The following is a 21,311-nucleotide window of genomic DNA, read 5'->3' as shown; positions in this document are numbered from 1 at the left end:
GGGCTTCCCTGGTGGCGCAGTGGTTGGGAGTCCGCCTGCCGATGCAGGGGACACGGGTTCGTGCCCTGGTCCGGGAGGATCCCACGTGCCGCGGAGCGACTGAGCCCGTGAGCCATGGCCGCTGAGCCTGCGCGTCCGGAGCCTGTGCTCCGCAACGGGAGAGGCCACAACAGTGAGAGGCCCGCATACTGCAAAAAAAAAAAAAAAAAAAAAAAAGAGTTATATAAATAACTGCATGTTTTATACAGTGAACAGGAGAATATTCCCAATATAGAGGTGCTGCATGCACGTAGTAAATTGCAGTTCAAACTAATCATGTTCACTTACCTGTATTTTTTTCAGTCCACTATCAGTAGTCATAAAAAACTTTCTACGCTTCTCCATCAGCATCCTTTTTCAAAGACGATTTTGTGGTCCTACTAGAGCTATTTTTTATGTCCGTTAATGTTGCAATCTTCCTTTAAATCCAACGCAAATGAATTTTCCTCTGTGTTTTGGAGGTGCTGGGCAACATAATTTGCTGAAGAGGTACCACCTCAGGTCATGGGCATTTATCTAGAACTAACACTTGGGACCAGCACTCACCTCTGGGTTGGAAGTGAGCAGCCCATGGCATATGGTCTCCCAGGTTATGGTCTGTCCAAAGCCCTGAGCAGAGAGGTCAGGGGTGGGGCTGAGAGTCAGCCATCCTGTGAGCCCAAGCGTCCCATTGTTGGACCACTTCCCCCAGAAGGGCCACTGTCTCTCTGATGTGTCAACCCAGGGCTCTAGACCACCTTCCAGCTAGTTAGAGACCTGGGGGTAGGATAGGGGTGGGGAGTCGCTTCTGATTTTCCCAAAGGCAGGGAAGCAAGAAAAGGAGGCATCCTTAGTCTTCGCACAGACAGGCCCTCTCCCCTGTTTTTATCCTCGCATCCCATTCATATTTTAGAGGTCGCTGGGGAGTATTTCCGGTGGGAGGGTTTCTGACGATGCAGAGTTGGAAGAATGGAACAAACCTTGACCAAACCCTCTGACTGCCCTGAAGGTAGTACTGCGAGGACCCCACACTAGAGCCCAGGCATCTGCACCCCCAAAGGCCTGAGGCCAGAGTCCCAATTTCCTAAGGAGGATTCCTACTTAGAAACCTCATCCTGTAACTTTCTGGACCTTTTTGTCTTTATCTCCAGAGTGAAGGAAGCCTACCTCTGTGGCCTTTCCCAAATTTAAAATTGCATCTTGTGTATTAATGTTTAAGACATTTCTTTAAAGAAAAATTTTTAACATGTTTACTTGTAATAAAGTACGCCTAACGTACGATTTACCATCTTAACCATTTTTTTTTTTTTTTTTTTTTTTTTTTTTCTGTGCGCGGGCCTCTCACTGTTGTGGCCTCTCCCTGTTGTGGCCTCTCCCGTTGCGGAGCACAGGCTCCGGACGCGCAGGCTCAGCGGCCACGGTTCACGGGCCCAGCCGCTCCGCGGCACGTGGGATCTTCCCGGACCGGGGCACGAACCCGCGTCCCCTGCATCGGCAGGCGGACTCTCAACCACTGCGCCACCAGGGGAAGCCCTTAACCATTTTTAAGTGTACAGTTCAGGCATTTAGCACATTCACGTTTTTGAGCAACCATCACCACCATCGATCTCTAGAACTCTTTTCATCCTACGAACCTGAAATTCTGTACCTCTTGTGCAATAACGGGCCATTTCTTATAAGGGCACACTGATGTTTGCCAAAGCTATGTTTCCACTGTTCACATTTTATTGATAGGGAGACTCGAGGACAGAGAAGTTGGTGACTCAGCTCTGGGCCGTCAGAAAATTACTACTGGAAAAGAAATTAGCATCTGAATTTCCCAGCAGATGCTTTTATACTGGAGCTTCATTGCTTTCAATTCAATTCACCCAACTTACTGAGTATCTACTGTGTACTGAAGGTAGACTAGCAGTATTGATCAGTCAGGCCTAAAGGAACGTGAATAATAGCAAAGACATTTAAAAGGAAATAGGCTTCAACTTAAAGTGTTAGAAGACAGAATAACACACCATATGAATGCTGAAGAGAACAATATGGTCATTGTACCATTAACTTATTTTACTGTTCAGCATCGCATTATGTTTTATTTCCATTTCCTGCCGATGGGCTTTCATCTTGAAAAGAACTAATCGTGTGTTTGGGGCCTTTCAGACTTGACAGTGTTTTATTCAAGAAAGAGTGTGTGCTCCAACGATCTCAGACATAGTCTGTTTGTCCCTCCTTTGACAGGTGTGGGCAGTTTTCTGAGCAGAGTACTGCCAAACCTCTCAGAACTGATCTCTGTTTACACAAAATAGCAAGGTATTCAAAGCCACTGCTGTTTCCCGGCTGATAGGATGCCCTATGGTTCTCTAAAAAAAAAAAAAAAAAAAGGAGCAGTGCACGCTTGCAACCCACCTCCTCCACATTCTCTGTTAAACTTCCCAGAACTGAATGCCCCGTGGTCATTCCAAAGTTGACCTAGTAGAATAGACATTCCAGGGAACCTCCCGTGTTGCTGTTGCCGGAGCTGAATTTGGTCCCTGTCATGAGAACATGAACCTAAAACTGGTGATCATTTTGCACAGTCGAGATTACGGAACTCAGTGAAAGAGGTAGAGCACAGTCGTAGCTCCTTTGTTCCCTGATTCAGCTGGGATTTGTTCTCTGTCTATGAAATGATCGTGATGGAATTCATAGCAATATCTCAGGATTGTAGTGTATTTTGAGACTATCTTCTTACTCCTACTCTTCATAGGAACTCAAAATGTATTTTTTTCCCCAATGAGCTTCTTGAATAATCATGATCATTAAAATACTATTTTTTGGCACTTAGACACTTGACTTATACAGGTAACTTAATTTTCCAGGATTGAGGGATGTGTAGATACCCCCTCACGATAATGTGTACTGCCTAAATTTTATTTCATGGGAATAAACATAAAAATGTGTTCCTAAAGAGATATAATACATACTTTTCAGTTGAATCTAATTCAGTCGAATTACAATTATCAGCTTATATATTTTTTTCAAAATAACATAAATATAACTATTTCCTGCAACAGCTTAGCCTGAAAAAAAAGCAGGGGGAGGCATAAAGGATCTCCCAAACGAGACCTGGAAGTTTAAAAATTGTGTTTAAAGCCCCCCCACCCTTGTACAATTTCATCAAAACATAGTACTACAGGGGGCAAAAATGATTGGTAATTAATGACTCAAGCCCTTTATGTGACATTCATTCCTTACTATTTGCTAGGTTTCGGTGGTTGCATGAAAGATGTGAAATTTGCACAGGGTGCTGTCGTTAACTTGGCATCTGTGTCCAGCGGTGCCATCAGAGTCAATCTGGATGGATGCCTGTCAACTGACAGTGCTGTTAACTGCAGGGGAAATGACTCCATCCTGGTTTATCAGGGAAAAGAGCAGAGCGTTTACGAGAGTGGTCTCCAGCCTTTCACAGGTAATGTGGAAATGCTCTAAATTCAATGTTCCATGTCTCCTCCTCATCCTCTCTTCCCTCCCTGCCAGCCCACCACTAGTCTACACGAGTCGTATGTTAACCTTCTACTTCTTACTTCCATTTAAGAATACCTGTATCGAGTAACAGCCTTCCACGAAGGAGGTTCAGTACCTAGCGACTGGAGTCGAGGCCGTACAACAGGAGCAGGTAGATACCATTTATCTTAAAATGTGTACGTGAACGCAAATGCACACGTTGGTGCATGTAAAGAAAAGGAAGAACTCTTACCCGTGAAGCAAGCAGTATGTTTATAATCTTGTGACAGAGCATGCCCTGGTTTGCAAAGGCACCCGTCGTTGGTAAAAAAATGCTTAGCAGATCCTTGCTTTTGATTTTTCAAGTATTTAATAAGGATTTTTTTCAGGCTTGATGCTTTCCTCTTCAGATGCAGAAGAAAGTAAGTTCAGGTTGTTCTTAAAGATGAAATAGGCCCACATCGACTGTAATTTATCTAGGAATAGGAAATCTTTAACAACTGCTGAGACCCCGAAAAGCTAAAGTCAGGATTACCTTTAGGTAGGGGTGATAGACCCTTGCCTCTCCAGTGGAGAGCACATTTGAAACCTGCTCCCTGGTTGGAAGCGGATGTGTCTTCTATCACATCATGGCAGATGTTTGCCGTGGTGCTTACTACTAGGGTCTTAGAATGACTCTCCCATGATAGAAATTACTGAGTGGTCTAATTTTTGTTTTTTGTTTCTTTTTTGAGTTGAATGGGGAAACAAAGAGGAAACGGACTATATTAGAGCTAATCTCAGATAACTGATTTATAAGTGCTTTGTCCTCCTGACAGTGACCACAGAATCTTTTCACATATTACCATCACAGGGAGGCATTCATTAAAAAAAAGTTTTGTGAAATCAGTAGCCTTCTACCATTTTGGAGAAATTATTTATTGGTCAGAAAGACAAATACATTTCCATATGATTGACACGCCTCTTGAAGAAAATTATCCTTAGCAAGTCACGATTTGTCTAAAGATGTGTTTTTTACCAAGATATCCTCTCATTATCAATAACAGGCTACTAACACAGGCATCCTTTGAGGAATCTTTTTAATCTAAAAGATAATTAAGTACTGAGATGGGCTACTAATAAGAATTTTCAAAGCTGTCTGCCTACAGATTTTCCAGAAGAGGCCAACTTGACACTTTTCCAAGATGATTTAAATCATCATCTATTTATAGGCAAGACAGTGAACGGAATGATCCCTTAAAATCCTTTTCAACTTTAGAGCTTGGAAAAAGCTCTGATGTAAAATATTCATCTGTTACTGGCATGTCCTCTGCCCCTATCTCACACTTCTCTACTTTATTAACAAATATACTATAAAGCCTGCTTTCAGTCTAATTCAACAACGTAAATAGGTGTCTAGAAAGTGCATCACTTAACATAGCTTAATAGTCTCCATTTTGAGTACCACCGAGAAAGTATGCAAATAGAGCTCTGAATTTATAGCAATGATCTGACCACAAAGTCTTATGCCGTAAATTCATATTTACAATCTGACCACAACACCAAGCAGCTACATGCTCCCAAGGGTTGGAGAATAATTGCACTATTTAATTATTTTTGAGTCAGTTTTGCTCTGTCCCTTATGAGAAGACCATCTGTTAGACAGGACTCTACGTTGCTCTGTACCACATTTCAGAACTAATAAAATCAAAATCACTCCCATTGTCCCATTACTTGCAACTTGACTGTGTAGCCTGTGTGTTTCCAGAAGTGCCCGTGGTGTTTTACCTGCTCAGACAGTGGTTCTCCACCTCTGTGCTTCCTCATATCCCTTACGTTCACATCGTTTCCCTTAAAACTGTCCTGTTTTATTGGCCTGAACAGGAAAGGCAGAGAAGGAGGCTATTTGATGGGGGAAAACCAGAGAGATCCTCCATCGACAGGGCTCAGGAGTCCAGGAGCGGTCAGAGCCTGTCTCTCATCCATCATCCTGCCATGAAGTTCCTTGGGCTTCTTCTCAGTGTTTCCAGTGCAGTCAGCTGTGCTGAAGTCGTTACTGATCAGAACCATAGAAATATCTAATTAATAATTAAAGGTTATAGATTTTTTTAAATTAGGGGATTTGGCTTACAAGTGAGGTTTTGCAGCAAGTTCCTTTAAACTTGCCTCGTTTGGTGTTGTTATTTTGTGATGTTCCAAAGAAAATGATTTTGTACAATCTCAAGGGCACCAGCTCCTCCACCCCGCCTAAAGGCAATTAGGAATATATCCTATCTGGTAGAACTTTGCTTTTTTAAAATTAGTTGGAAAAACAATTGAATTTGGCTAAAGGGATCAGACCTTCAAGTACAAGACAGTCACCACATTTGTGATATTTTTTGGCTAATACATTGACAATATAAAAGTGTCAAACCACTATGTATAATAACAGTCTAATTATCTTGCTTCAAAGGGGTACATCATTATATTGTTTGAACTTGTTATCTGCCTACCATCCACCTCCTTCTTTATGAGTGATGTTTAAAACATGTCGGATACATTAAATGTTTTTGGAAAACCTGGACTAGGCTTGAAAGAACGTGATGTCAATGGAGTTTTGAGGGTTTTGAAATATCGCTTAAGCTGAATGGCTCAAGATGTGCAGTCATATTAAATCAGTGCTGAAAAGTTACAACTCTAATAAATTGTATTTATGCTAATGGTTGAGTGTGATTTACTGCGGCCATTAAAAGTGAAGAATGGGAACAATAGTCTTCTCAGAACTGCCATTTTCCCTATTTTCTCTTTTATCCGTTCACAGCTCCACAAAGCGTGCCAACTCCCTCAAGAGTCCGCAGCATCAGCGGCTCTAGCATCGAGGTGACCTGGGGTGGCCCTGCTGTGGTTAGAGGTGTAATTGAGAAGTACATTTTGAGAGCCTACAGTGAAGATGCTCCCGGTCGGCCCCGCCTGCCCTTTGCCAGCTCTGAGCTTGTTGACACCAGCACCTTCACAGGTAAAGGCGACTCCTCAAGGGCGTAGGTCTTCTTAATTTTCTTTTTGGTTGGACTTGAAATAAAAGCATCCTTCAAGGCTTTTTCCCCAACGCATTAAAGGTTCCTATATTTTGCCTGATTCAAAACAACAAGGACCATCTAATGGTACGGACACCTCTATCCACCTCGGATGGAAAGGATAATTCTATAATGGTTATGGGCCCTTATGGATAACTTCATTACAAGGATGATATTCTCGCCATCCGCCAAAGATTAGGTCACAGGGCCCTCGTGCTCTTAATCAGGTCCTTGTACCTAGGATCTTTATACATCCTAAAAAGATGTATCTTTTAGCAATCCTACTGGCCCCTACATATGGGGCCAGTGACCTATTTCACCATGCAAAAGTTCACTCGGGACTAGCCCAAGCTCACAGCACTGTTATTTATTGTAAAATTGTTGATTAAACCTAATTATGTCAAGGTAGAGGAGTACTAGTACACACCAGCAGTTTGACTGGCAAACCAGCGAATCCATTTCTCACGGTGAGGCACGTGGCGCCGTGCAGAAAGGCTGGAGTGAAATACACTCAGGCATGTCACGCAAGGTGCCGTGCTCGAAGTCCCGCACGCGTAGTAAGACAGCAGTTTTCAGCCTCATGAAATGTTAAGGCCCATTTAAATGGAAAGTCACATTTAAGCCTTTGACCAAAAAAAAAAGTAAAACGCATCAGCAAATTTAATAGAAAAAGGTATTTTTCCTCTGTCAAAGACTTTCATAACTTGACAAATTTGATGGATTTTAAAGTAGCCTTAATTGTCTTTCTAACACATCTATCGGTCAACTCTCTCCAACTTCATTTGGTTTTAGATTCCTTAGAATCTACAGCCCAAATACACAACCAATTGAAAAAAACAAACAAAAAAACCCTGGTATCTTTCACTTCCTTCCTCCCTCATTTTACCCGTCGGCTAAAAACCCAATCCGATTAAGCCTTTGCCGGGGCTGCTCATTGCAGCTAAGTGGGCTGAAAAACAATGAGCAATTTATCACTAAAAAGTCTCAATCCGCATTTTCAGACGGACACTCAGTAATGACACCAGTCCTACCATATGTCTGTAATTGCCTTCTCCCATTCTCCTCATTAAATATTTTATATTTTTCCAAACTATCTAAATGCTAACCTGCCTTCCTTATCGCACTCGGCTGATTGTCTTACATACCAGATCATCTTAGATAGCAAAAAAACTCCAGAATCTATCATAAAGAATTTCTGTCACTTTCTTACTACCAAATATATGCATTAATTGCATTTTTTTTTTGACTGATAGGGTTGTTGTTAGGGGTTAAGTGAATTAATGAATGCTAAAACATTTTAAAAGGTTGTGGGCATATACTAGGCATTTGCCATCATTATTATTTTTACTTTTTACCTTCCTCTCTTTTCCTTCCTATTTTCACAGAGCTTCCCTTATCCTATCAAAAATGAAATCTTCAAAAGTCCTCTGGACCCCAACTCCTCTTGCCTTTTTAGACCTGTTACTGGTGGTCTTTCTTCCTCTCTCATATTTTTAACCTCTGTCTCCTGCAGTTGTTCACAAAGTGTGGTCCTTGGATCTGTATCAACAGCCTCACCTGGGACCTTTTTATTAATGCAGATTCTCCAGGCCGCCCACACCTGCTGAATCAGAAGCTGTGGGGGTAGAGCTCAGCAATCCCCATTTTAACAAGCCCTCCTCTTGTGATGCTGGTGCATGCCAAAGGTAGAGCCACTGCCCAGCTGGATTCTGCCCAAGGCCATTCAGGCTCCATCTGTCAACACCCATTGTTAAACACAAACAAACCCAAAGCAGTGACAAAAATCTTCCTTTGATCTAAAGCCCCATCCAGCTATTGTGCGCTCTCTCCTCTTCCCAAGCCTGCCTCTACCAAGAAGCATCTGGAGCGTTGTTCCCATTTCTTCATGCGGTCTGCCTTCCACTCACTTGCCTTGCTGAGGACACCAACAACTTCCATGTTTAAATATCCAAAGAACACTCTACAGTCCCGGTTCCACAGCTCGATAGCATTCTACACTGTGGATTTTTTTACTGTCTCTTGAAATGTTTCTTCACTTCTCTGACCCTTCTGGTTCTGGGGCCCCTGTTCTCAGTGTCCTTTGCCCACTCCCTCTGAAGCTTAACTCTGCATTTTGGAGAACCACGGGGTTTAGATCCGGGACCTTTTCTCTCTCTCTTTTGCTAATTTTTTTCCCCTACAATCTTGCTCCAGGAAAATCATTGACTCACAAAGCATCCAGTGTCCTACAAACACTATTGACTCCTAAATGCACGTCCTACCCAGACTTCCAAATGTGTGTATCCAGCAGACGTTTGGAAAAATTGACATTTCCAATTGATTTCTCATAATCTCTAAATTTACCATCTCCAAACCTAAAGTCCTGCTCCTCCTGCATTCCCAATGTCAATAAATGACACCTCCAGCCACCCAGTTAATTAAGCTTGAGAATTTTTCTCAACTTTTACAATTCTATTCATACCTCATGTATCCATGTTTACTGATTCCATTTTCTAAACTGTGGGCTAAATTGATCCATCTCTCCCCTATCTACTGTCCAAGCCAAACCATACCAATCTCTCACCTGGACAGCTACAGTACTCTTCTTTCTCATGAACACCCCCTCCCCGCCCACGACTCTAATCCACTGTGCAACCAAACATCATGGCTCTCTCTTTAGAATTCTTCAGTTGCTTTCCACTGTCTCTCTCCCAAATTCATTTTGTCTCAGTCTCCTCTTATTTTCTGGATTTCCAACTTTTGCTGTTATAATTAATATGATTTTTTAAAAGTCTGTATGTAAATCTTTGGAAGAATTCCTGACAATGATGGTAGGATAAACCCCTTGAAATGGAACAACTAGGTTAAATTCTCTTAAAGCATTAGTCAGTCTTGGACTTTGAGGTCAAGCAGACATTGATGCAAATCTCTGCTGCCTACCCTCCCTGTGACTTTGGGGGAAATTATGTATTCTCCTGGATCTTTTTTTAGTGTCTTAACCTGTGAAATGGGAGAATAATATTAACCTCAGAAGAATATTAAAGATATTAAGTGAGGTGATATTCCAAGTCTAACAATTTTCAGCTGTGTAAACTTGGACAAATTACTTAACATCTCTGTGCTTCTGATTCCATATGGGTACATTGAGAAGGAAATAACTACCCACCTCATAGGATACCTGTGAGGATTAAATGAATCCATGTGTATGTAAAGCACACAGGACAGCACATGACACACGGATCGGATCGCACTGTAACAGATGTTTTTAAAGCATGTAGCACAGTGCTTAACATATGGTAATTTCTTAACAAAGGATAGTTATTTTTATGTTGTCAAATAATTGCCAAAAAGATTGTACAAATTATACTCCCACCAGCAAGCAGAATGCGAGACTTTATTTTTCATTTCATCCTAGTTGACAAGTTTTACAGGTAAAAGAAACTTTGTAAATTTTCCAAATATCTCAGAATATTACTTTAATTTGATCTTACCTCAAATTTAGATTACTAGAGGCATTAAGTATTTTCATTGTTTACTGGTAATTTGTACTTCTTTTATGACATGCCTAGCACATTTCATCCTCAATTTTTCTATTGGAGGAGTCACATTTTTCTCATTGATTTAAATATCTCTTTATGTATGAAGAATTATTATACTTATGTTTGCCTTATGTGTGGCAATGTCCCCGTTTTTCATTTATTTTGATTTACATTTTCTGTGCACATTTTAAATAATATTTTCTATAGTTAATATAGCACCTTTAAATGTTTTTGTTAGTTTTCTATGGGTAATGTGAAAAAAAAACCTATTCTCGCCATTCAGTGTAGACTAATATTTGTTTATATTAGATATACCATATTGATTTTATATATATATATATATATATATATATATATATATATAATGCATATCCTCTGAATTAGTAATTCTAAATTTGAGGTAAGATCAAATCAGAAACGGGGCAGGGAGGCTTCTCAAATTACACCAGCCTTGCCCAGATTCTGAAGGATATCTTTCTGGAGGAGAGTACCCCTGAGATTGAAAACCAGTATGATAAACTATTGGATGTTACTGTAGGATATTTCAAGCATGTGAATGGTGTACAGAGAGAAGAAAATTAGAGCACCGCTGACCAACTGTTATTTATTTTTATATACCCAATGTGTAAAAAACTAAGAAAAACTCTCAATTTTTGCAACTTGGTCAATTTCTTGGATTTGTCAATTATCAGTTTCTTTGGTAACTTGCTTTTTTTTGTATTTTTCTTTTTCTTATTACTTTTACATTCATCATTTGTATATTAACCTTTAAAGTCACATTGCTTTAAGTGTATCTCTGTAAATAGAATCTAGTTTGATTTAGTTTTACATTCAACTTAAAATTCTCTGTATTTTAGTAGAGGAGTTTAACTCACATTTATTTTTGTGATTTATACAAATGATTGCTCTGATTTCTGTCATCGTATTTCATGCTTTCCAGTTTTGTTTGTTATTGTGTTTCAGTACTTTTTGTTGTTGCTGTTATTCCTTTATTTCTGTTCTTGCCTGTGTGGACTATGAATTCTTTGACTTTTTTCCCCCCAAAGGGTTTTAAAAGATGTATCTGTTGCTCACAGTTGTGAAATGAACAGACAAGGAAGTACATAGGAGGTAATCTTAACGATTGTGGAGAACTCTGGTACTGCCAGGACTTTTATTGTGACGAATCAGTCTGTTGAGGGAGGGGAGTGTGAACTGAAAAGCCCCAAAGCCAGGCTGAGTAAGTATCAAAGTCAGAGATTTCACAGTAAAGAAAAAAGCATACTAGAAAGTGAGGGGGGAGGGGGGAGAAAGTAGAGAGCCAGATACCTGGATTTGGTGGAGATGTTAGGAGTGTGGAGACTGGTTGGTGGCAGCTGCTTTGCCAATTAGTTGAGATAACAAGGTACCAAGAGAGAGATGGCAATAAAGTAGTTCATGAGTAGTTTTGCTATTGATCTTGAAAGTAATCCCCCTTTAGCATTTCTGAGGTGACATTTGTTGAGATTTTTATGTTTAATTTTTGGTTGTTAAAGTGGTAGTTATTTGAATGAACCATACTGATATTGGATGTATAAGACAATTTAGGTTTGTTGGTTCACATAGGGTCCTTAACCAAGTAAGTGATCATAAAATGTGTTGGTTTCTTTTCATTACACTTTTTTCCTGTTATATAATGAGCTCTTCTTTCTTCATATTTGGGTCTTTCTTTGGCTTGGAAAGTTTGCTATTGTGTATATCATCATTACTTCTGGCAAGAAATGACAGTTTCCCATATCGTATATTTCTTCCCAGTTTGTCCTCCTCATCTTAGCAGTCCAGAACACAGCTTGTGGTGTCAAATCAGTCTAGTTATGTCACTTATCAACTGTCTGATCTCGGGCAAATTTAAAAACATATCACCGTATTGGAGTTTCCTCATTTACAAACTGGCGGTAAAAACCTTCTTCATGTTATGGAATTGTTGCAAAGATAAAAAAAACAATGAATTACCTCCATAGAATATTTTGCTCATAAACAGGCACATAGTAAATGTTCAATGAATTAATTGTTACCTTTATACTATTCGGTCTCTGAATTCTGGGTTTTTGCTTCATAGTTTTTTTTTCCTTTTTCATTTTCTGATTTTGGCAGTATTGATTCTGCTGTTTGAATCTTTTGAGATGAATACTTAATTCTTCTACTTCAGTCTTTTTTTTTTTAATTTATTTACCGTCTTTTATTTTTGGCTCTGTTGGATCTTCGTTGCTGCACGTGGGCTTTCTCTAGTTGTGGTGCGTGGGGGCCCCTCTTCATTGCGGTGTGTAGGCCTCTCACCGCCATGGCTTCTTTTGTTGTGGAACACAGGCTATGGGCACGCAGGCTTCAGTAGTTGCAGCGTGTGGGCTCAGTAGTTGTGGCTCGCGGGTTCTAGAGTGCAGGCTCAGTGGTTGTGGTTCAGGGGCTTAGTTGCTACGCGGCATGTGGGATCTTCCCGGACCAGGGCTCGAACCCGTGTCCCCTGCATCGGCAGGCGGATTCTCAACCACTGTGCCACCAGGGAAGCCCCTCTACTTCAATCTTTTATGTGATTTGCATTTGTTCCTCACCCAACTCACTTTGATTTCTGCCTACTTCTCAGTATTGTCAGTTTTTATCTCTGTTGTTTGCCATTTACCCTCTGTCTCTTGTTTAATGGATTCCAGGTTCTTTTCAATCTTAATAGCATGAAACTGATGACTTTTAAATTTTCCAGTTTTCCCGAATTAAATTCTCCCCAGAGCCTAAATAGTCTTCTGGAATTTGAGTGCTATGTTCTCTTGTTCCTTTTGAGTTACAGATGTTTTTCCCGTCTGTTAAATGCTCCTCCTCCCCCCCCCCACACACACACACCTACTTCCACAGTTCACTTGCCCTATCCCTAAATTTACCTTCAGAGTGAGCGTTTGCTCAGGAAAATCAGATCATTTTACTGGGCACCGAGTTGCAGTTAATAAAAACCTTCACTAGGATTAGGAGGGGTTCAGTTCGGGTAAATTCGCATTAGCCTCACAGCAATTGGTAAAAGTCAACTTCTTTCTTCCCAGTATCGGGTGGAGGAGGAGTGCTGAGAACTTGTGGGCATTTTGTACCCAGCTCAGGATCGCTTGCCCTGGGCTCTCCTTCAAGTAGTCCATTTGTCTTTGCCTGTTGTCCTTACAGGTATTTCAAACCCTGTGGTCATTTCCTTGGTGTTGGGTGCACACTGACCCACCTGGGGAGCTTTAAAAAATACTGATGTCCAGGTCTCACCTGCAGAGTCTGACTTTTTGGTTTAGAATATAGCCTGGGTATTGGTATTTTAAAAGTGTCAGCAGGTAACTCTGTTGTACAGCCAGCATTGGGAAACACTGTTCAAACACTGATCACTGTTGGACACCAGTGATCAAGTCTCAGTTTTAACCAGAAATTCTTATGACAACTTCCACCTCCCAACTGCAACTTGCAAATATAGTACAAAAAAAAAAAAAAAAGAAAGAAAGAGAAATGCCTATATAAAAATGATGAGCTATTAAAAGTAAGTAATAAAATTAGCAAAGGAAACTCACAGGACAACAAAAAATTAAGTGAAATGATTCTTGGGAAGGAATGGGAAATTATGGTCAGACTTACAAAATGCAGAAGGCAAAAGAAAAAAAAAAAGATGAATATTAACTAAGAGAGCTGGAACAATAGAAGCTTGCGACAGAATATTTACCATTCATGAATTTGGCTACTGGAGGATTAAATGTGGTAAATCCCAGTAGCATGGAGAGTCCAAGGCTTAACAGCCCCACTCAGGTACAAATGGGCCCCTTTGGGCCTCAGAGTCTGGATTCTGTGCCCTCCAAAGGCCAGGGTTCAGAGCAGGGAGTTCTTGAAAGTTCATTTTCTCAGCTGGAGCCTCAGGGTAGAAAGCCCTGCAGTTATCACTCCAGTGTATCTTTAGACTAGTTGCAAAGGGCTCCAATTAACTCTGCGTAGCTCCTGCTGATTTTCCCTCCAGCACTTTTAACCTCCAAAGCTGCTGCCCAGAGACACAGCCCCCGCATTTCCCTTCAAACCCAGGGCTGCTCAGAAAGACCCTTCCCAATCTGATTTGAAATTCTGTCAAGAATGAATGGATTCAAGAATTTTCACAGATACAATTTTTTTTTAATTTCTTTCTTGAAGATGCTTAAACATGTAGACTTAATTATCAGCATAATTAGTACAGCACCTGGCATAGTGCTAGGAATGTACTTGGTACACAGGAGATATTTTCTGTTTTATTGTTGCATTACATTGAGCCAAACTCTAGGTGTTATATTCCTTCTTCGGGTAATAATCATCATATTTATTATTTACTATAGCTTAGCTGATGAACCAATAATAATAACCTTTCAGATGACCCACATAAATCTAAATTTATGGAAAAAAAAGAAAGACATTTTAATTTATAATGCAACTGATAATATAACTTTTGCTGTGAAAACTGGTTCAGTCCTCAAATACAGTAGACATTCATCTTCTTCTACCTGAAACAAGTGGGTTCCATATTGAAAGTCTCTCATTTCTCTGTCTCTTCCACAGCTAGTATTAATAATTAGTGAGTCTCAGCTCTACTGGTCATAAGGTGATTTCTGCATTGCTTATAAAATGCAGATTCTTGGGCTCCATGCACAAGAGTCTGCGTATTTGGGCTAGGATTGAGAAATCTGCCTTTACCAAGTGTTCTAGTCGGTTCTCTTGCAGAGGTCAGTGGACCACATATTAAAAACCACTGGGGTGAGGGGGCATGGCCAGGTGAGAAGGGATCATTTTCACCTGCTGGGCTTGAATTTACCCCTGCTTTGTTTGTTCCTGCCCCTGTTCCAACAGCATTAGCTTTGTGGGCAGAAGGGTGGTAGGGCAAGTGAAGAAATAGAGGCAGTGTAAGTAGGGCCTCTGACCCTTAAGCGTGGTGCTTCTGAAAGCTGCTAGTGAAAAGGAAGTGAGAATTACTTGGGATCTCTGTAAACTGCAGGTGCTGATTCAGTAGGTCTCGGACTGTGGTGTGAGATTCTGCATTTCTAACAAACTCAACCCTCTCAGCCCCGGCCATGATGCCCATTAGAAAGGCAGAGAGTTCTCTATTTATATACAAAATGCAAATTGCCCATTAGATCCAGAGAAGAAGGAGACCAGTGTAATTCCATGCGTGCAATATAATTGTAATGAATCTCGTAGTGAAGTCTCATCTGTGTATTTCAGTAACACACATTTAACCACACACCTTGGAAGTGGGGAAGGCATGAAAAGAAAGAGTGAAGAAACTCTTAAAATAATCTTACAGGCAAAGGATGCTATCCAATCCTGAAACTATCAATACCTGTTAGAAGGAAAGAATGTGTGAATAATTTTAGGGTTTCCCAACTATTGGCAGAAAAGGGAAACTTGTTTGTAGACACCATTGGGGTGTCTACAAAAAGAATGAAGAACTAAGAGCCACAGAGAATCATTGATTAATGAAGAATTAGAGGCATACACAAAATCAAATGCACTGTACTTAATGGGCCGTATAAAGAGTTGTCAAGGGGACTTTAAATCATGAGTGATTTTTGCCTTATGCCTGACTTTGGAACGTAACCCCAACCATTAGTCCATCCATAAGTAAGATTCTACTCTTTATGTGTATGTATATGCACACATATATGTATATATGTATATATTATATATATATATGTATAATTACTATACTTACCTGAGAAGCCTGCAGAGAAAACTTCCCTGCCATGTAATTTTTTTTTCTATTCAGCTGAGAAGTCTTACTCCACAGTTGTTAAAACTGCCTATGGCTGCTCTTTGTACACCATTCTATTTTTTCATTAGACAGTAAGCTCCCAGAGGACAAGTATCATGTTTTATATTTATTTTAAGTCTTGTTTAGTAACTTGCTCAAGGTGGGTAATCAATACACTTTTCTTGAAGGAATGAAGGAAGGGATAAACAAACAAATACAGGGTTTTGGTGCTAGCCCTGCAGTTAATGTAATGTTACTATTGTTTTATCATGCTGCGTTGAGTTTTGAACTACTGGTTCTGCAGTTCTGTAGTTCTCTAATTTTATGAAATAATATGTAGAACTACCACAACTTAACTATATATTTGGAACTTAACATACATATTCCCCATGGGGAAAAAATGTTGGTAGGATGAAGAGAATCTAAAAACTAGTTCCAAAACTTACACCTCATAATGAAGCTCAAGGACTATATATTTGCAATTTAAAATAATGGAAGCCATGCTGCTGCAAAGCTGATAATGACACAGAGCAAAAACTATTCATTTTATTAAAAACAAAACCATTATCTACTATGTTCCAGGTTAGTGCTAGATCCTACTGTTACAATCTGCTTTTTTTTCCCTGATTTTTGAAATTAATGGTAAAATATACGTAACAAGCAGTACTTTCTCTAAAGTATAATATTATATTAAAAATGAGTGTTTTATGGAGGCAAAAACAGAGATAAGTTTTTCATTTTTTATTATCTTTTTCTTGAGAGACAGAGAACCCAAAATAACAGTGACTTCAACAAAATTAAGTTTTTCTCTCTCTGATAATAGGTGTTTACAGTTGGTCAATGTAGGGGTGGATGTTCACAGTGCCAGGGACCCACACTTTTCATCTTTTTGCTATGCTATCCTTAGAGAGAAGACTTCTGCCTCATGGTCTAAAATGGCTGCTGGAGCATCAGCCATCTAGTTTGGTTTCTGTTCAGCAGGAAGGAGGAATGGTTGAACAAGGATGTACACATTCACTTTAATGACATATTTTGGAAGTTATTCCTCCACCTTTGGTTACATTCTATGGTTAGAACTTAGCCACATGGCTATATCTAGCTACACAGATTGCTGGAAATGTCCTTATTCAAAGTGGCCATTTGCCCAGCTAAAAAAGTCTTTTCATTTTACTGTGGAGGAAGAGAATATACAATGAGAGGGCATTTAGTGGTCTCTGCCACAATAGGCAAACATCAGAGGTAAATTTGAAAAATTCCTTTTGATGGTATTGTTAAAAGATGAATTTTGAGGAAGTCTTTGCCATTTTTCGCAGTACTCCATAGATTAATATTCCGTATTTGTGTTTTATTACAAACTGTTTCTTTAAATGTAAATCTTGAAAGAAATTGGTCTGAAAAATTCACAGGACAAAAATATGGCCTATGACATAAATAGTAAAAATAGAAATGATGTCATGTTCCTGCTTAGCTAATGTAGAAGAATTTCATCAGGTAATGCACTGTTGATGAGTTAATAGCTTTGTCTAACTCTCCTGAATACGTAATGTGCCTGAACTCCTGGTACATTGTGAAAGCTTCAGATGGGGCTTTTTACAAGTTACTCATCTTATTTTATGCAGTAAGAATTTGCGGTGCAGGATTTGGATTTCTTTTTGGTAACATGTTGTATGATGGTTAAAAATGATGGTAATACATCAATTTTGCTGTAGCGTAGTAATCAACTGGGCATGTTGGCCATGCTATACTGTTGGATATAAATACTTAAGGATTTGATAAAGAAAAGGAACAGTCACCTCAAGTTTTCTGTTTTCTAACTTTTATGACCATTTTATATTTGTATTGTATCTATATGTGGAACTAACTGAAGACTTTATATATATATAAAGTCTTCGATTAGTTCCAAATATATATACATATAAAGTGTTACACTCAGTAACACACAGAAGCACATATACACTGATGTAGAGTTTCTTATGAATCAGTTGTTTTCGTAAGGGAATACTACAGACATATACACTCACTCATTTGGAGGGATAAGCATTTTACTTTCTGTTTGTATACAGTAGGTTTTAGTAATAACTTTGAACCTATTAACATGTTTTCAGATATATTTAAATCAAGTATTTAGTATAAAAGTGTGCTATTATTTTTAGTAATATTTATTCAACACGCCTTCTTTCTTCTTCCAGAACTGGGGCTTAGGTCTAGTAAGCGGATCAGTGATCCTAGAGTCAGAAGATGTAGGTTCTGACCTTGGCCCTGCTGTGGACTCAAGTGACCTTTACGCTCTGCCCGACGGCAGCCCCCTCTGTACAAGGGGCTCATCCTATCGGAGGCTTTCAGCAGGGGACCTAGGACACTGGTCAATAAGGGATGACTTTCCTTTCTCATTTAGTTTTCTTTTCCTCCTGTCTCCTTGCCTGACTCCCTGCTTAGTCAAGTCTGATATTTTCTGGGAGAATTCTAGTGATATCAGTGACGGCCCTTTATGCTCCATAAAGAGTTCACATGAGTGGGTGGATTCAAACCAATTGCAGAATAAGAAGCAAAATGACAGAGACTCTGTAGTTCTCACCATGAAGGCATTGATGAAAAATGTGAAGTTAGCTATAAGCCTACTGAGAGAATCTTAACTGGATAATGCTTTGAGGTCAATTAAAATCACTTGTTTCAACCATTCTACTAGGATTAGACCCTATATTTTATTTAAAAAAATGAGAGAATAAACAATTTTGTTTTTCCTGTTTGTAAGCATTGAAATCTGTTTAGTCTTTGATCCAAGGTGTTCTCTAGTACTAGAAATTTTAAATAAGGTCAGAAAATCCATTTGCAAGAAATTATATGTAAAACATTAGTTTTACTTTCCAAAGGGTTACGTTAGGTTTGGGTTAAGCTCATTTGCTGTTCTACCTTTTGATTAAAATGAAAATTGACTTTCATTTTATAAACCTTAGAGATCCTTATTTTTATTTAAACTATTACCCCAAAGACAACGACCACCAATGCCGCTTTCCTAGGCTACTAAGAACCAGAGGAGAAGCACCCTGGTGCGTTTCCAGATCTCTGTTAGACCGTTGAATTTTCATCCATATTTAACAAATGTCACTATTCAGTTTCAGGAGGTTACTGTGTCACAATGTCTGCGTTAGAACTTTATTTTCAGAGGTTCCTTTAAATGGCCAGAAATCACGACATGTTGGATTGATTTAGTCTCTTTCATCCATCCGCTGGGTTAGTTTGTGGCTCAAAACTCATTCTGAGATGTAGGAGACTTAAAATTTAGGATTTCTCAGCACTGCAGCAGAATCTTGAGCCAGAAAAGTCCCCTTCTTTTCAGCTCTCCTTCCCCTGGCTGGCTTTCTGTTAAAAGTGGGTTCTTCTACAGTGTCCCTAGGTAGCAGTCTCAGCTCTGCCTGTGTGGGATCCCTTACCAGATGGCCCTCTTAATAAATGCCTTGCTCTTCCCCACCCTCACTTCCTTGATCCAAATGTGAAATGCCAGCAAATAAATAAGAACATTGTACTCTGATGAGTTCTCTTGAGATGGAGGAAAGCCCTGGGGAGGGGAAGCTAGAGACTGCTTTTCTTTTTGCTGGACAGCTCCTAATTACTGGCCAGTAGTTAGAAGACACCGTTTAGACAATAGAGAATTTAAAGGTAAAGAAAGAGAGAGAGAGAACAAATTCTTCATCTTATTCCAAATGCCTTTGCTAACAGGAAAGTACACTTGGACCGTTGGGGTCCGTTCGAAATATTCTGCATGATCTTTGCATGGAGACCACAGACTTTGGACTCGGGGTAGATGATGGCTGTGTGCAGATTTCATCGCCAGACTGAGAGTGCAACAGAAATGGGTGGATAATGAGAGCAGAGCAGCCAGTTCTTTAATTGAATTAAAAGCTGGGTGACATCAATGCAGACACCTGTCCAATTACAGACAGGCCAAGGTGTTTACCATTGCTGTACAAGCGATTCGAAGATGACAGAAATCTTTCCGCCCACAGATTAACATAATGAAGGAGAACAGATTACAGTGGGTGCCGGCCAAACACCTAGGTTGGCAGCTGAGGGTGGGCGGGGGGGGAGGGAGGGGGGGAGGAGTGTGCTCAGGGATGTAAATAGACACAGAGACACTTTTTCTCCTCCAAAACGTGTTGGGCTTTGAAAAGGATGCCATTTTGTCTTGTGTCTCAGGCTCGGTTTCCAGGCCGAGCATTTATACTTGTCTGCATTGAGTCAGAGTAGTTAATCATAAAAATCTCGGTGGCAAAGCCGACTCCTCTGTTGTTTTCCTGCTTCTCAGCCTACAGTTTTATTAGAGGCACAAAAGCTTGCACAGCTGGTGTCAGCTCCACAGTGATTTTCTCTTAGGTAGTCAGGCCACCTCCAGTTATTAATATGTCTCTTCCGCTCCTTTGAAACTTGAGGTTCGAGCGCAGGAAACCAAGTGTTGGAAATAATAATCTATCAGTCAAAAGAAACAATGTCTGTTCCTTTGCCTAGCTCCCTGGAAAGGGTAGGACGGGAGTGAGCATCTCTTATAGTGAGGCAGACAGCTGAGTGAGCTAAGAGGATGAAAGGTCTTTATGTTTGGGGCAAACATCAAGGGTCCACCTTTGGTAAACCCTCGTAATAACTGCTGGAAAACAGGACAAGTAAAGAAGCAAAAGGTCATGCCCTCTGCATTCAAGGAGCTCCCAAGATCATCGCGAGGGACTTTAAACTGCACGATTCTCGAGGAGAAGGCTCTTCCCCTCTGCTAGGTGGAAACCCTCAGAGCACACAGGGCTCTTAGAACCTAGAACCTAACGCACTAGGGCTCTTAAATTTCCTCCTGTGATGTCCTGCCACCCCTGAAGTCGCATTCGTGCCCCTGTTCTTTCGGCTTGGGCTTTCTGCACCCACCGAGCTCCGCAGGACTGCAATTCAAAGGGACTATACTTACTTTACTTCAAACTCCCTTGGTGCGGCCCGGCAGGATTTCTCAATGTTAAGCATTAATGCAAAATGCATTATCGCTTAGCAGTGACAGTTTTGGTACTGCTGGTGCCAATGATTTTAATCCGGATACCAACACTCCTGTGTTTCATGGGATCCTAACACTTTTAAGACATCAATAATGCTTCCTTTATGCTTATGGAATGTGTTTTCAGCTCACCCTCTTCCATTATCAAAAGAGACTGGCAGGTTTCCTGACATGGTTGAGACAATTTTCTGATTTCACAGAGTTTTGCGGCGAAAAGGGAATCGGAGAGGTCATCTGGCCTGCCTCGAGGTAGGAACAGTCTCAGATTCAAAGGGTAAAAAGACTCCTCTGTGAGGTCTGCCAGAGAAAAGGGGCTCAGATCCAAACCAATCTTAAAAGTTTTCACCGTCAGGATATGCTTCTTTATTTTAAACACTCTAAGGATCATCAAGGAGACCGCCCCATTTTATCTTATTGGGTTTTCTGTGGACATAGAATACAGTGTATATGCCATAGTTTTCTCTCTGGGATTCCTTTATAAATATGTCACTCTGTATGTTTTTCAG

At 40.2% G+C, this 21,311-nt stretch overlaps 1 protein-coding gene across 1 annotated transcript in view; it reads left to right on the top strand.

Moving 5' to 3' along the window:
• Positions 1-21,311, top strand: part of USH2A (usherin) — an 833,496-nt gene that overhangs the window by 368,774 nt on the left and 443,411 nt on the right. Inside the window, exons 28-30 of the mRNA XM_059039022.2 lie at positions 3,254-3,457; positions 3,584-3,664; positions 6,272-6,466. Of these exons, the coding sequence (XP_058895005.1) occupies positions 3,254-3,457; positions 3,584-3,664; positions 6,272-6,466 (480 nt within the window). The remainder of the gene's footprint in view (positions 1-3,253; positions 3,458-3,583; positions 3,665-6,271; positions 6,467-21,311) is intronic.

Source organism: Kogia breviceps, chromosome 1 (genome assembly GCF_026419965.1).
Source record: "Kogia breviceps isolate mKogBre1 chromosome 1, mKogBre1 haplotype 1, whole genome shotgun sequence".
In the NCBI taxonomy this organism is placed as follows: Eukaryota; Metazoa; Chordata; class Mammalia; order Artiodactyla; family Physeteridae; genus Kogia; species Kogia breviceps.
Note: the sequence above shows the minus strand (reverse complement) of the source record. Positions and strands in the feature narration are given on the sequence as shown.